Raw genomic sequence first — 17,030 nt, 5'->3', positions numbered from 1 at the left:
CCCACAAAGGAGATTTACACATGGTTGTACCCGCAAGTTTACTACTTATTTATAATTTATTCCTAAACATAAACAAAATGTGCATTCAGTTTAGTAGAATACAATCAAATTATGATGATCTCCACGCAATAAGAATATTCCCTCAAATTAATACACAACCCGAGAAGCGTTTCTACTTCCGAGTTCAGTCTACTTCTATACTCGGCAAGGGGGATGTTGGGATAGGCGCCGTTTACTGTTTTCTTATTCAAATGTGTTGTGTTAAAGGTGATATCTCTCTCTGTCCATAGCCATTACTACTCCGAAGTTTCTCAAAATGCATTTTACTACCCAAAACTGATGTAGCCCTGCATTTAGCTTACCGACGAAGTAAAGTTTTTGTATTGCCGTTCATTTTAGAGTCATTACCAAACGTACGTATGTCAGTCGAACCATTTGCAATACGGGGACCTGATGAAGGGGATAAATTTCGCATCGATTGCGGATTATAAAGGTCAAAAAGTGATTTTAATATTAATTATTTATTATTAGACAGTACTAATCGATACACATATTTTTTCCCGATCTTATCTTCGATATGGAGCTTAAGGGATCGAACATGACAGGATTAGGGGGATTGCCCCCATCCCAATCTCAATGGGCAAGCCACTTTTAGAGAGTATTATTATTTAAACAAAAAATAATTTTTTAAAAAGTCGAATTTGTTCACCCAATTGTTTTTATATAAATAATAAATGGTTGGGTTATCTGTTCTCGTAAATTGATGATGCTCCCGCAACATTTGAACCCCCCCCCCCCCCCGCCGTACACCCCCGCAATTAGTTGTGTATGCGTGACTCTACTACTGCCATTCTGCAAAATGAGATTTGTCCCTCACAGAAACGTGTCCAACCGTACGCGTCCAACCGTCATGCACTGCTACAACTGATGAAATGAAGAATGGGTGTTTTGTCAGATGTTTTTTCAATTTCCCGACGACATCTTACATTGCTGGCTGATCATGTAGGCGTTACGCCTACCTGATGCAGAATCGAAAAATCGAAAAAAAATGTATAAATCAATGATTATCAATCTGCTATGTTGACGTTCAATGATGCTGTTTCAATTCAAAACGAAAAAAAAAAATCAGAGACTCGTTTTTACGATCGAACGCCAAAGACGGCTTGTGCAGGCCCGTATAATAACACATGTGATTATCTCATTTCTTGCATTGTCTGTCCGGCGGCCGGGTGGCGAATCCCCCCCCCCCCCCAACGACAATGCAATATTTTTTCCCCTTACTGTCAAAATTGGCTCTCTCTCCGTCAAAATTACGTCATATTGAAATTGGCCTGCTCTTTTACCAAATTATTGCAATGTCGTTTGGGGGAAAAAAATAGCGATCGGGCAATAACTTCACCACTTTAGGCCTATCAAGATCATGGGAATTTTTCTTTAAAGTAAATAGCCAACTTTTTGTCGAGGGAAAACTAATAATAAAACCGACCGAACGGGTCAAATCAGCAACATTACAATTTTCTCTGCAAATATTAAATGTCCGAATATAAAATAATTATCGGGAAAATTGTCATTTTTTGTTTAGTGACATCCGCTCGATGTGTATGTGCGTAAATAAAATCTTGCCCGGCGAGTTTTGATGCGGTTTGTAAAAACAGATGCTCATCAGCACCTTCAGCACTTACTTTCCCTGCCGTCGGCACACTGTACTTTTGGCAATTACGGTTAAAACAAAAATCATATTCGTTCGGAAACGACCCAAACAAACTTGTCATACCCATAATTTTAGTTAAGTTTTAATGAGAACCACCACAGTCCCATCGTGTAGTAGGCGCCGCGCCCAGAATATAAAAGTTACTTCATCCAGTTGAAGTGGTCTCCGTGCGTAACCGCGTGCCACTCAACTGCTTGTATAGCGGGTACCAGTCAATGTATTGAAAGAAAGAACTGTCCAAAATGGTGGCCATGGTAGCGTTCAAAGCCGCACGGTAATTGGTTCTCAGACATAAAACTGATATACCTCGTTTGTGCTTTAAAATTATATATTTTAGCCAAATAAATCACAATTATCTCTGCGGAAAAAATTGTGTCTAAATAAGACCATGATATTGCATTTTAATTCAAACAATTAGGAGTATTAAGCAAATGTTAAATTACGGCTTGATCTCTCAACCAATCAGATGACTCGATGTATTGATCAATTTGTACGCTTTATATTTTTCTTCTAAATTTGTACATAAATCCACCAAGCAAAATGTTGTATTTGGAGGATTATTTGGAGAGTAAGTATGCAATTGTTTATTTCCATAGCTTGCATTTATGGTCATGTACAATTTTGTCGAAACAGTTTTCAATATAAGAATTTAAAAATGATTGTTTTCGTTATTTTTTGACAGTGATCGAGCAGCTGCCGATGGACTTGCGGGAAAGGTTCACGGAAATACGTGAAATGGATCTGCAAGTGCAAAGTATGTAAATTTTAAAATTGAGTTTTTTATATCAAAAATAAAAGTGAGAGTTGTGCAACCTCCACCATACTATTGATTGTTCTTTCATTTTTGTATTAGATGCTATGGATAATCTTGATGATCGGGTAAAGAAGTTTTTTGAGGCTGCAAAGAAGGCAAAACCGGAGGCAAAAATCTATGAAGCTATTCGAAAGGTAACGATTGAGGGCGCCCTGTAGCTCAGGCGGTGGGCTTTTTCTTGACTTTGTTGCAGTGTCAATGAGTTCATAAAAAAAGTGTTATGTAATGTTCTGCAAAGTTTGCTAAAATGGGTAAAAGCATTATAGCTCCATGGTAAAAGTAAAGAACTTTGAAAACTATTGGTTTTAACCAGACGGGCTGAATTCTATCAAACACAAATAAAACTTTTTATTGAACTTTACTTTGCAAGACTGCCAAGAGTTCATTAAATAAGTTCTGCAAAATTTGCTGGAGTATCCGGTTGGCAAAAAAGTCAAGAACTTTGCAAACAACTTTTTAATGGCAAATGTGCACAGTAAAGAGCTGAATGCAGCATATTTTCCCAAGTTCTTTTCAGTTTCCTAAGTTCTTTTCAGTTTCAAAGGATAATAAACAAGATAAACTAAAACAAATATACACAAAAACATAAAAATATATATTATAATTTATGTAAGTAATATTAACAAATATTTCTTTTTCATTTTAATTAATGTATTTTTGATAAACAAAATTATTATATTTTTTATGAAACGTTGGAAAAGTTTCATTTGAAAGATCTTTTTTCGAACATAAAACTGTTCCTTGCCACAACATTCAAGTGTGGGCTATTGTGGAGTTTAGGTTACATCAGGGAAACTTAGGCCGTGTCCGAATCGGCGACTTCGGCTACAGCTGAAGATCGCGCGCGTCTGCCTATTCTTCAACACTGGTAGACGCGCTGATCTAGACGTAGCTGTAGCCGAAGTCGTCGTTTCGGACACGGCCTTAGTCTTGAATTGCAACTTTCATATTTTTCACAATTTGGGATTTCACATGAACTTTGTATTGTATTGACACCAACCCATCAAATCAACAAATTTACAATAAGGGAATCAATGTGTGGTGAAGAGGTTTTCAACTAGTGGTTTAAACCCACGCCGAGGCCTGGATTTGATCATTTTACCGAGATGAAGTCAAGGTAAATTATCAAGAACCAGGCCTCAGCGGGTTTAAACCACTAGTTGAAAACCGATTCAACACACTTTGATTCCCATTCATAAATACCTTTTCGGTCAAAACACATCAGCACGTTTTGGTCTAAAGGTAAAATAAATGCAAAAACTTAAAATTGTTCAATAATTTCTTTCAACACAATACCCCTCCAGCTGGAAATGGTAAGGCCCTCGGGTAAACAACTCCTTATAAGGAGATGCTGTGTTCGCGTCGCGCGTATCGCGTGTGTTTCAGCCGTTGCTCTCGACCAATAGGAATGAAGAAAATGTCTCATACACACAGAGTGTCACGCCCATGCTTCAACACTTTTTACTGTTGTTAAAACAACCCCTCATGATGCCCTCTCGACCAATCAGAATGGATAAACTGTCTTAAGTATTTATGAATATGATATACAACTTGCTTGATACCAAGCAAGTTTTTATTTTTATGCTAACAATTATTATTTTGAGTAATCACCAAGACACCAATAGTGTCCAGTGCCTTTGAACAATATTTATTTTGTTAACAAACTTCACAAGTTATACTGTTAAAACACCATAACAATCTTTTTCTTGTTAATATATTTTTCTTGCAGGACTATTACAAAGTACTAGAGGACTGCGATGAAAAAGTGCAACTGGCCAACCAAGTTTATGATCTGGTATGAAAACATTAAACACAATGGTTGTGTTTCCCAAAGTTGAGATGTATTGAAATCCATCATTGTCTCCAGTGGGAAATATCCACAAGATTGCCGGGCTCTTAGCTCAATTTATTTTATAGGACTTGCCGTCAATTTCACCAAACTCTTCCTAACTTAAGATTAGTCTTAGGACTTAGCACGCTTTCCAACCCTGCACTGTAGCATGCAGACGTTAAGATTAATCCTAAGTTAGGACGAGTTACTTGTTGTTTTGTAAAGCGCATAGAGATGTTAATTCATATTATGCGCTATATAAATGTAATTTATTATTATTATTATTATTATTATTATTATTATTATTATTATTATTATTATTATTATTATTATTATTATTATTATTATTATTATTATTATTATTATTATTACTCGTCCTAACTCGAGATAGGATTAATCCTAGCGTTTCGTGAAATCGGCTGCAGAATCAAGATGATTTGAACAAGCACTAAGAGAAAATCTATCTCGTCATCTGTGTAGTACTTCAATACTGAAAATAACTGAAAGAATCATCAAAAACATAGTAAACTATCTTTTCACAAAGAAATTACACAATGTGGTAGCCTTTTATTATTCAATTGAAAAATACAAGACCATTTTGTGGCGTTTCATGGCCAAGCGGTTAAGAGCAACGGATTCAAGCTTAGGTGTTTGATCAGCAGAGTGTGGGTTTGAGTCCCGGTCGTGACACTTGCTACGTAAAATTGGGGAGGTAGTGCTTTCTGCTCTACCAGCCAGACTTCGGATTGATGATACCTAAGCCTACATCTATATGGACTGTAAAGGGGGTAACTCTGTTTTATTCCAAGGAGGAGGTGGCAATGACCTCTGGAATAAAATAATTGTTGCCCACACCTTGAAGTGGCCTTTAGGCCTGGTGTCTGGCGACTTGCAAACAAATTAAAAATAAATTGGGCTTGTCCGATTATGAGTTTACTAGCCCGATGTTTAAATCACTGGCCGCAGGCTTGTGGTCCAGTGTTAATTTTGATCCCTGATCTCTACAATGTTTGATTCATTGATATATATTCTAGTTCCAGTAAGTCCTTTCTGCATTGCTTCAAAACCTTGAAAATAAGTACATTTCTTCTAATCTGTCTTGAATTGATTCCCTCAATATCTGTGTCTAGGTCGATCGCTATCTTCGTAAACTGGACCAGGAGTTGAACAAATTCAAAATGGAATTGGAAGCAGACAATGCTGGTATCACCGAGGTTCTTGAAAGACGTACGTATCAAATTTGGGGTTTTTTTTTAAGACAAGAACTGAATACAATGTTCTTATAATAAGTAAGGTCCGGAAAGTTTCTGATTTCATCTTTTCAAATCGGAGAGTTTGTTTGTTTGTTTGTTTGTTTGTTTGTTTGTCGCTATTCTACTTTTGCAGAGAGATCATTCTCTGTATGTGGCCCTATAATGTGGAATAAGCTTCCTTCACAGATCAGAAATGCCAGCTCACTTACCTTTTTCAAGAGACTCCTTAAAGCTCACCTGTTCCAGCAGGCTTACTAACCATTCAACTGTGCCTCAGCGCCTTAGAACAAACTCTTGATTTTGGCGCTCTACAAATGACCTTTGATTGATTCGTTTGTTATACAAATCTTAATTTTAAGATATTTTTTTTGCAGGGTCATTGGAGCTGGACATCCCACAAAAACAGATGCAGGCACCAACGAGAGGAGAAAGTAAGTTTATTGTTTTTTTTTTAAAACTATTTTTACAGTAAATTAGACCTGCTCCCACTTTAAATCTTTAGCACGTGCGCAATATTAAACACAGCGCCATACACTCCTCACTGCGCCTTGAAAATTCAATCGATTTTTGTCCGAATGCAGAAATCATTTGATATTGTTGTGTGATTATATTTTGAATGGTTTTCACAGTTGTTTTGTTTGACTCGCCAAATTCAAGCTTTCAGGTTGGAAACATAAGAGAGATTAAAATAAAATTGAAAATATTGTTTGCGTATGGAGTGAAGATTTGATTACGTGCACAGTTTTCTCAACTTTACTTATCTGACAGGAAAACAAAGCTAAAAAATTGAAAATAATCCTGGCGTTTCGTTCATGAGCTAACGTTCATGAGCTAAAACAGACTATTTAAGGCCTTCCACGAAGATATTAGTGAATGTCACCTGAGAGTCAATAGTTTTTCTCTCTCGTCATACACAGAAAGGAAGAATCACTTTGACAATCATGTCGATAAGAAGTCTCAGTCGGAAAAGAAACACCTGTCCAACCTCAACGCTGATATGAACCAGGACATGCTCGGCTTCCGTTCATCCAGCCTGACAATGAAGCTGGAGGGCAGAGACTCTGCGTCGGCCCAACCCGCCCTGTCCTACAGTCTCGGCCATGTTGGTGCAGGGAGCAATGCCATCGCTCTAGCCGCAGCTCAAGCTGTGTCTAACACATTACAGGTGAGGCACAAAGCATACCCATCAACTGTTTAGAGTTTTAAAATCCTAAATAATCAGTCAGATTTCAGAAGACATGGATTAACGAAGATGGAACAAAGGTAGAACATTGTCAACACCAAACTCTGAAAAATCTAAAAACACTTCTTAAAAAAACGTGGAACACTTTATGTAGACACAATCTTGTTGGCTGTGACATGACTGTGGTACAACCTTGTTTGCACAAGTGCGCTGGAACGATTACATGTGGACAATGCTGTGAAGCATCTAATAATTATCCACATTGAACTCCAATATTAGATTGGGAAGTGTCGCAATAGGAATACTTGACAGTAAAATGGATGACACAAGACGTGTGTTCCACCAATTGAATGACAAGGATATGCGTGTGTGGTATATATAACTGTTAGTGAACAGTAAATAGTAAACAGTTTGTGTCATTTTATGCTAGATGCAACAAGGAAGGCGCACAGCCAGCCTGAAAGCAAGTTACGAGGCACTGAAGTCTGGAGGGTTCAGCGGACTGGGTGGAGTCGGGAGAGATACCAGTCAAGCGTCATCAAGTACTGCAGCCACTACATCCTCCACACCAACAACGACAGAGAGTGGCAGGCATAGGGGTCGAAGGTCAGTAACCTTTAACTCTGTTTGGGAAGTTGTGTGTAGTTCATGTAGTTCCCCTAATGTCTCCTACAATTGTCGTTAAAACTGGATACTGGTTTATAGAATTAGAAATAACAGCATCAGTTGCATTACTTGACTGGTTCCTTTATAACTACAATGCGCCAACGTCCCCTACTTTGTTTAATGGATATTTTGTCCATATAGAAGTAGAAATAACAACACCCCAGATATCAACTGAAATTTTGTGATGAAGTGCAGGTGATTGATTGCTTTTATTTTAAGTCATCCAATTAACTGTAACTCTGACATCACTTGATTGATTACAGCAGGAACAATTCGCGAGCGTCCACCCCCAGCGTGACCAGCGCCCAGCTGCAGCCCCAGTCAGCGGTGTCGTTACAGCCTCTAGCAGACCTCCTGACTGATAGTATCCTAGAGGACACCAATCCACCTGCCCCTGATTGGTCGTACGATCCAAATGAACCACGGTACTGCCTCTGCAATCAGGTATCCTATGGTGAAATGGTTGGCTGCGACAACAACAATGTGAGTACTCACAATGACGTTCCTACTGTAGCTTTCAGCACAAAATTACTTAAAGTCAGCTGGAAGTGGTATTTTTTCAAGATAAAGCTTTTGTCACTAATATATGTGTTTTGATGAGTGGAATGTGAATAAACAGTTAACTAAGGTTTTAAAAAATCAGTTCTTATGTTATTTACAAATTTAAGAGTAGACCCCGACCCGAGAGGGCGCTGTTCGTGACGTCAATCGAGGCAGACTTTGCCTGTAATGTGTAGAGTAAACACAATTGCAAAGTACATGTATGGACCAAGTCGTGAGTTTGTAAGTTTAAAAAAAAAAAAAATGTTTTTTTCCGGCAATGCTGACCAGGTGAATTGCTGCTGAATGCAGAAAAACACTTTTTGAAATGTACCAACTCACGACTTGGACGTACATGTACTTTGCACGTGTGTTTACTATATGCATTGCAGGCAAAGTCTGGCACGATTGACGTCACAAAAGTGGCAGGCGGAGTCAGCCCCCCAAACAACTTTATATATTTTTTAAACATATAAATCGTGACAAACAATTACTAAAAAAATTGTTTTGTTGATCGTAAGCATATACTCTTATGTTTGAAAGAAAAAAAATTATATTTCCAGGTGACTTTAAAAGCTCAGAATAGTCGATGTTAAAGCCATTGGACCCTTTCGGTTCAGAAAAAAGAAATAAAAATTCCCGGTTTCAAAAATAACTTACAGGGTTTACAGAAGGCAATGGTGAAAGACTTCTCTTGAAATATTATTCCATGAAATGCTTTACTTTTTGAGAAAACAGCAAAAAAAATTTAAATTCTCGTTGACGAGAATTACGGATTTATTTTAAACACATGTCATGACACGGCGAAATGCGCGGAAACAAGGGTGGGTTTTTCCGTTGTTTTCTCCCGACTCTGATGACCGATTGAGCCTAAATTTTCACAGGTTTGTTATTTGATATAGAAGTTGTGGTACACAAAGTGTGGGCCTTGGACAACACTGTTTACCGAAAGGGTCCAATGGCTTTAAACAATTTTGATTTTTTTTTCTTTGAAATTGTCTGTGGGTTGGTCAAAAGAAATAGTTGAAAGTGGAAATTCAGGTTTATAAAAGGATTTCTATGACCGTCACATTGACAAATGGAAAAGACAAAGAAAAAACCCACAAAGGGTGTTAATTTTCATATTACCTGTTTAAGGGGATGTTCATTGTTGGAAAGCTTTTGGGCTGACTTTTGACCCCTTGCACCCACATCATACGTGGCTACAGCATTACGTGTCCGGCCCTCTAAAACCCGACCCGACCAAACCTTGTATCTGGTCGGGTCGGGACGCATACTTTTGGAGGTTTTTAAAGTGAGAAAAATCAGCTGGGAGTTGGGGGATTAAGATCGTTATCACCACTAATCCGATAAGGTTTGACAAAGCCATCCTGCCTGAAGGAATCCATGTGGATTTATTTCAAATGAAGACTAAGATATTGATTGGTACAATATTTAAAATGATTAAAATTGTAAAAAGTTAATTGGTTTTCTTTTTTGAATGGTAAAAATCCATCAATGAATAGCAAAGAACGGTTATTGTTTGTGTCGACTTTCGTTCCGCCGGCTGCACCGTGCGTGCGCACTAATACTGTTTATAGATAAAGTAGTGCTGCTAGGCCCTGTCCGTGACGAACATGCATGCGAACGTTTTTTAAATTAATTTTACAAAATAAAACATCTGGAAGAAGTTCTATGAGTGACAAATAACTTGTCTTTTTAACCGCTGCACTGGCCCTCGAACGTCAGCAAACACGCATAGAACTAGCACCAGATTTCACGCACAACAGCAGATTTCAAGCCCACTAGTCGTTGTTCTTTGCGTGTGACACAAAAATACAAGAAACTTTGAACGCTAGAGGGCGCTTCAGAACAATGCGATAGCATGAGATTAAACGCCCTCTATTGGTAAAATTACGCGAACTAAAAACACACACGCCTTGAGAAAACGACGACGTGTCTGCACATGCTCCCCCACGATGCATGCATAATAGTATATCGTACATAACGTACATACATACATCATATAAAGCTTAGTCGGCGTCGCGCACATGGATATATATCTTTCTGTCAACATCGCCCAAAACCGAGCAGTTGCGTGGGAATTTTAGCGTCTCTACGACAAACTACACAACCAGCATGACCAATAGTAGCCGTATGAACAAAAATATTATTTCATTGTGTATTGTAAGATTTGTTCTTTATTTTGTTTATTTTGTTCAGTTAGATGAATGCTTTCTTTTTCTGTGGGTTAGTTTTTAGTGCATATTGGGTATAAATACGATAGTTAGGAGGCAATCGATTGAAAATTGAAATGGACAAATTGGAAGAACTGGTTTTTTGTCTTTTTTTTTCCAAATTACCGTCGGGCCCTTCGCAACTTTTTTTGTGATTGCCTTGATGCCCTTTGAAATTTTTGAAAATTGCCTTGGTGCCCTAAATTTTTACACACAAAAAAGGCAAAAAAAAACCGACTTAAGTTACTATAGGCTGTACTATGTTTGCCCTAACACTTTAGCCCGCTTCGCAAATTTATGTGTCTGCAATTTAAGCGATTTTTAACATTTTGCTGTTAGATACAAAATTTATGGACTGCTATGCAAAATTTTGATTTTGCTATACAAAAAAAAATTGCGTAACAGTCCATGCAGAAATACTGGACGAAATCGTTCCCTGATAAACTTAGAATGCTTTTAATAAAAGCTGGCCAAGAGTGCATGGGTCTTGTAAACGTTGTTTTTCGTCATTTCCCTTTGAATATTAAATACTGTAAGTACAAAGTAGTCACAGTTTGCAAAGAAAGCTGCAATTATAGCTTCCATACTGGGCTTTGAACTGCTTACAATATCTTTTGCCAAAAAAGAAAAGAAAAAAAAACTTTTGTACATGTATATAATGTATAATGCCTGATCAAAATCTAGAAGCAATGTACATTAAGCTTAATTTACCCATTATTGACAGAATTACGTAAAAAGTACTAATTTTAAAATACACATATTGCTCAGTTATTGCCATTGCCAATGGCTATTTCATGTAGCTTTTAAAAGTAGTTCCAGAAATCATCCAGTCAGGCCCATCCAGAGCAGGTTGTTTGTTTAAGGGATTAAAGGGATTATCACAGTTGGATGCCAGGACAGTGTGTTTACTTAAGGATCCTCCAAAAGTATGTGTGAAACCAGCAATATTTTTTAAAGGGCTGGACACGTCATGAGTCTGCTAAGCTCCCCATTTTGATAGTCTAGTTTCATGGTAAAGTTAAAGAAAGCAGGTTAAAGCCACATCGAAGGCTTTACAAAACGAGAAACTCCAATTACTGTGTAATACCCTCATAGACAAAGATTAACAACTTACCGCTAATTTGTATTTCTCTGTATTCTCACACAGTGTCCGATCGAATGGTTCCATTACGGCTGTGTGGGCATCACAAACCCTCCTAAAGGAAAGTGGTTTTGTCCGCAGTGCACCGTAGCCATGAAACGAAGAGAGAAGAAGGATTCAAGCAACAAGAAATGAAGTGCAATAATTTTCCTTTGGACAATAATGCTAGTAAAGACTCTTTTCAGAAGAGAGGACGAGGGCTTCACAGGCGCCAAATCTTTACAGAAGACCTCCATTGTTTTGTTGCTGTGCCAGTGAAGTTATAAAGGAAGAGAAGACGATCTTGTGGATGATCAGATGATGAAGGCAATGATGTCATTCTTGGACACTAGTCAATATACCATAGACATCTTGGAGGACCACACACTGGATGACTGAGTGGTACTTTGGGATGTCATGGCTGAGTGGTTAAGCGCATCGTATTCAAGTTCTGGTGGTTCAGATCATTGGAGTGTAGGTTCAAATCCCAGTCATGACACTTGTGTCCTTGAGCAAGACGCTTTACGATAATTGCTTCTCTTCATCCAGGGGTATAAAAGGGTACCTGCGAGGGTAGAGGTTGATACTGTGTTTGAACAAGCCTTTGGAACGCCACAGCAGCTCGGGCTGTATGCTCCCAAGGAACTGAGAAACATTAAAGGGGAAGTTATTGGCCCATTGACCAGGGCACTAATGTAAAGCGCACAGATACGTCATTGTAAAATTTACAGTATCAGAGCTAGTTATTAATATATTATTATTATTATTAGCAGTTTCTGTTCCTTGTTACCTCTGGGAATCTATGTTCAAATCCTACCTTGGACCAGGCGGTGCGTTTACGCAGCTGTAACCAATAACTGTTTCGGTGATTAACCAATAGGCAATTCAACTAGGGTTGTGCATCTACGTTTGTTATCGTAAATGGTTAAAATGGTATTTGTGACTTCTGGTTTCTGGTTTCTGCCGATTCCAATTTGAAATTTGAGCCAATCTGCAAAAGAAGTCAATGGAAGAAAGAGGGAAGTCCAGCTACATGTAAGGTTCGTTTTCCTCCTAACTAAATGAATGACATTCTAGGCCTTTCAAGTCTTTCAACAACGTAAAATGATGTATCATGGCAGGAAAAGTATGAAATGTAGCTAATAATAAAATATAGAAGAATTTGCAGTAACACCATGTAATAACAATCTCTAAATGAGTTGGGGTGGTTCTGAAAAGAACCGTTGGGTTAACTCGACGTTTCGATCAGTATGTTTCGATCAGCATACTGATCGAAACGTCGAGTTAACCCAACGGTTCTTACTGATCGAAAGGTCGAGTTAACCCAACGGTTCTTTTCAGAACCACCCCAACTCATTTAGAGATTGTTATTACATGGTGTTACCGCAAACTCTTCTATATCTTATCTCCACCATGCAAAGTTTCAAATCCTACTTAATAATAAAATAATGTTCAATGAGAATCGTTGGTGTATGTATTGGTTTATAGTCTTGTCTAACTCTGTCTTAGTAGACCCGTCCCATGAAATGTGTGTGTTTCACATTGCTTGTGCGCACCAACACTACTTGTTGGGAAAAAATGAGGGAACATTGAGCTTTTTTGTATGGGGCTGGTGGTGGTGTGACCATGGAGGAATAATGGTGTGACACATACCTGTTTGTGTTTCTGCCAAGTGCCCAACTCTAAGGCATTTTCCAACCAATGGTGTCTGTATGCATGCATGAATGTATTTCATGGGAAGGATTTATTTTATGAACTTTGTACCCGAATGCCCTTTAGGAATGTGGATGAGATCTGTACTACAAAAAAGGAGGACCAGTCACATGTGCAATAATCATGACATAGTTCAACTGCTAGTAACTTGTTTCAGCTAAGCACAGTTTTCTTGGGCTTAGCAAATATATCCGACCTGCTGGCTTCGATTTCACAAAGCACTAAGACACACGAGTTCAGTTGTCAATATTGCCACAGTGATTTGTACTGTGACATCACACTGCTAAGCAATCTTACCAGTAAGATTGATACACAATAAGACAAAACTTATCCCTTTGTGAAATGGGCCCCAGCTCCCACCATAAATGAGCATGAAGTCACTACCTTGTAAATGGACAGGGTCTTACAAAACCATTTAACATATGAATTATATCTCGGTATCTTAATGCTCACTTTGTTTGCACTTGGCCCATTTTCCTAGAGCTGCTTACTTATAGCTTAGTTGAGCAAAACAGAACTATGCTAACCAGAATATAATTCATGTGTTACATGGTTACTTTGTAAGACCATGGAGGTAATTAAAATAGCCGAAATTCCATATTATTTTATCTTCAAGTACGCGCCAATCATCCAATCAGATTGGCAGAATGGAGTGGTGATAAAAACCTATATTGCACGGCTAATATCACTACCATGCGTCCTGTGTGTTCTATGTCACGCGCCAAGTTTGCTTGAAGATAAATACGTTATCACATGCGCTTGTGGAAATACGGAAAATATAGCGCGTCTGCGTCCCATATCCAACTCGGCCTTCGGCCTCGTTGGATATGGGCTGCAGAAGCGCTATATTTTTCCATATTCCACTCGCGCTTGTGTGATAACTTATATTATACTGATGTGCATGATGTTCTTTTTTACTCGAGGATAATTTCTGATATTTTTGCCCTTGGGAAAAAACCGCAACTGAATAGCCTGGAAAAGTCGACACTATGTGAACATGTAGGTCAACCCTTGTACTGAATAAAATATTCCTCCTTTTACTAAACACCTAAATGCCTGATTAGTTCAAATACTTTCAATAGTGTGAGAGGTAGTCAGTCTTAAGCCCTCAAAGCCATTGGACACTTTCGGTAAACAGTAATGTCCAAGTCCCACACTTTGTGTATCACAACTTGTATATCAAATAACAAACCTGTGAAAATTTAGGCTCAATCGGTCATCGGAGTCGGGAGAAAAAAACGGGAAAACCCACTCTTGTTTCCGCACGTTCCGCCGTGTCATGACATTTGTTTAAAGTAAATCCACAATTCTCACTATCGAGAATTGATATTGTTTTAATGTTTTCTCAAAAAGTAAAGCATTTCATGGAATGATATTTCAGGAGAAGTCTTTCACCATTACCTTCTGTAAACCCTGTCAATAATTTGTAAATCTGTGAACTTTTTTTTTTTTCTGTACCGAAAGTGTCCAATGGCTTTAATTGATGGAGATACGGTAGTTTGGGGCTAATTTTTTTCAAGCTGGTATTAATTTCTTGGAGTTATACCTTTGTAAAAGTACTTTTATAAAGTATGTGTCCTTGTTTGTATAACAAAATAAAAGACTACAGTAACGACTTGCTTTTCTGTCTTGTTTTCTGTGTCTTGAGAGTTTAGCATTTGGGATATTATTTTGAGAATAAAGTTTACTGTAAGGAGAAAAGCATGGTGTCAGCAGTTTTAATGTAAAACTCAATTATTATTTGTAGTAAGATTTGAAGCTTTGCATGAGAATGAAATCTTATAAGTTTGGAGAAAAACCCTTTTAGAAACTAATAAGAATCTCTAATATTCTGAAAAGAACCAGCAGTGGATTGAAAGAACAAATTTTCAGTAATAATTGCCAACAACAGCAACATGATACATCTAAGTTTGTGACAACAGAACTTCCAAAGTTTTAGTTCAGTAATAAAACATGATAAAAATCAGCAATTTTATTTAAATGACAAACTTCACTCCACACATCTAATGGAATGCATGGCAATATTTTACCAAGTGAGGGCGCCCTATATGTATGACGCACACAGAAGATCGACGGACTTTTCCAAATCTAACGGATTGCTGCATGCATGCAAAAACCGCATGCATAAAATCTCTGTGTTGAGGTCATCAATCCAGCGAGGTGTCAAGAACTTTCACCGGTTTTCTTCATCATGAGCTCACGCAAAGGTACACAAAATTTCACAAATATTTCTCTAAAAATAGTAAGCATTCTTTGTAGACTTATATCACGGTGTAATTTTTGGTCCATTTTTCTTTGGTGTTTACCCAGTGATGGCCATTCAAGCGAGGAAGAAGCGTAAACCGGCAAAGAATCGTCACAAGAATGACGGCAAAAAGAATGGCCCGCCATCCCTGTCAAAGTACGTACACTTGTGTTTTCCGTCGTGTTATCTCGTCATAGTCATGTATATTGTGAGAAAGTGTGTAGTTTTGTCTGACATGCTTTTAAAACAGAGAGTTTCCAACTTGCTTAAAAATAATATTGACAAACAAACCTGCCCCATGCTGACTACACACGCAATGCATTTTATTTTTATAGCAAAATTATTAATTTAATATTTTAAACAGCCAATTATTATTCAGGATGATCTCAATATTTCAACTACCTTTTTATGGCCAAATACTATAGACATTGTATCGTAGATACCAGTTAATAACCATTTTACTCTCAAAATTTGCATTTAGTAATGAATAACTTGAGTCAAAAATGCACCCGGCCGGTCACAATGATGACCCCTTGACGCCAGTGTCACTGTCAGTGATGTTTTTCCCCTAATTGGGTTTGAACACAGTTCTCCAGCTTGGGCAAACTGAGGGCGCTATTTTCACATCAAATAGCCGCACACACACGTCACGATTCCTTTGTCGCACGGGTTTGTTTGACCCCGCGTTTTGCAGAAATTTGGCTTGGAGCGTTCTGGAGAAAAACCCATTTTTACCATGTTTTAACGCGAGGTAAGAGACTCGTTATATTTTGTTATGTTTCCTATGGACTGCAGCTATTAGAAAACTTTACAATATATATTTGAGATCATCCTTTATTGGCTGTTTAAAAAAACAAAATTGTGCACAAAACACTAGGCCTGGGCAACTAGTGTGGTAGTCACGGCTATTGATTGCTTAGTCAAATTGTGACTAACATTAAGATTACAACTAGCCTGCTCGGTTTATTGTGTCGCCACGATAGTTGCGATATTATATTAACATAACCCTCGATCCTCTCGACGGCGAAGCCTGCATGACGTAACCCTCCTTCGTCGTGAGGAGGGTCATGTTATCGCAACAAGTAGTTGCGACTGACTACTGCAAAATAAAGTTGTGATTACCTGTTTGGTGTGTGAATCAATTGTGTTGCTTATGACTATTCACAACAACATTTGCATACTCAGGGACACAATCCTTCAATCCTTTCATTCAGTGTGAATTTATTGCACCTGCGGCAAACATGCCACAATGCATTTTGGGAACTTAAAACAAGTTGCGACTAGTGTCGAAGTTGCAACTGTTTTTACTGAGGTGCGACTAGTTGAGTAGTAAATTTCACTAGTCGCCCAGGCCTACAAAAGAGAGACACGACTCAGCATGGACTTAGTCATCATGGTCGTCACACCACCAAACTGCAAGCCTCAGATCTATCTCATGGAAATATAAGATGTAACTTTGTTGTTCATTTATTAAAAAATATTATTTTTTTGTCAATGAGAAATACAATGGATTAGGAAAGTCCTCATTGTATGTTTACGGAGTTGATGTAATGTAATCTTGAGTGTCACATTAAATTACCTTGACATTAACACAGTTTAATACCTGAATTTAATATGACGAGTAGTAGAAGTACATGTGGCAAGTGCAGGAGGTCTGGTTTTATCTTAGGTCATCATACTTCTAGAAACTAAACATTTGTAAGGCTCTCCTGGGGGAGCCTCAAGTAACTTTACATAC

At 38.1% G+C, this 17,030-nt stretch overlaps 2 protein-coding genes across 2 annotated transcripts in view; both read left to right on the top strand.

Annotated features, from left to right (window-relative positions):
• The first annotated feature begins 2,171 nt into the window (after window positions 1–2,171).
• On the top strand, window positions 2,172–14,581 carry LOC139951640 (inhibitor of growth protein 3-like). Its single transcript, XM_071950617.1, has 10 exons — window positions 2,172–2,279; window positions 2,394–2,465; window positions 2,565–2,659; window positions 4,255–4,320; window positions 5,487–5,583; window positions 5,984–6,040; window positions 6,527–6,774; window positions 7,223–7,398; window positions 7,722–7,941; window positions 11,362–14,581. Exons 1-10 carry the CDS (start codon window positions 2,252–2,254, stop codon window positions 11,488–11,490), a joined length of 1,188 nt encoding a protein of 395 aa, XP_071806718.1. The 5' UTR covers window positions 2,172–2,251; the 3' UTR covers window positions 11,491–14,581.
• Window positions 14,582–15,130: 549 nt separating this feature from the next.
• LOC139951585 (SRSF protein kinase 3-like) overlaps window positions 15,131–17,030 on the top strand; it is a 68,739-nt gene continuing 66,839 nt past the window's right edge. Inside the window, exons 1-2 of the mRNA XM_071950548.1 lie at window positions 15,131–15,254; window positions 15,358–15,448. Coding sequence (XP_071806649.1) covers window positions 15,239–15,254; window positions 15,358–15,448 — 107 coding nt within the window. The 5' untranslated portion in view covers window positions 15,131–15,238. The remainder of the gene's footprint in view (window positions 15,255–15,357; window positions 15,449–17,030) is intronic.

Source organism: Asterias amurensis, chromosome 2 (assembly GCF_032118995.1).
Source record: "Asterias amurensis chromosome 2, ASM3211899v1".
Taxonomy (NCBI): domain Eukaryota; kingdom Metazoa; phylum Echinodermata; class Asteroidea; order Forcipulatida; family Asteriidae; genus Asterias; species Asterias amurensis.
The sequence above is the reverse complement of the archived record's forward strand: the minus strand, read 5'-3'. Positions and strand labels throughout refer to the sequence as shown.

Bases quoted from the DNA above. Each gene is read 5' to 3' on its own strand.
- LOC139951640 (XM_071950617.1), top strand. From the start codon at position 2,252: ATGTTGTATTTGGAGGATTATTTGGAGA. The intron at 2,466-2,564 runs GTATGTAAATTT...TTTTTGTATTAG, and splicing joins AATGGATCTGCAAGTGCAAA to ATGCTATGGATAATCTTGAT. The intron at 2,660-4,254 runs GTAACGATTGAG...TTTTTCTTGCAG, and splicing joins TCTATGAAGCTATTCGAAAG to GACTATTACAAAGTACTAGA.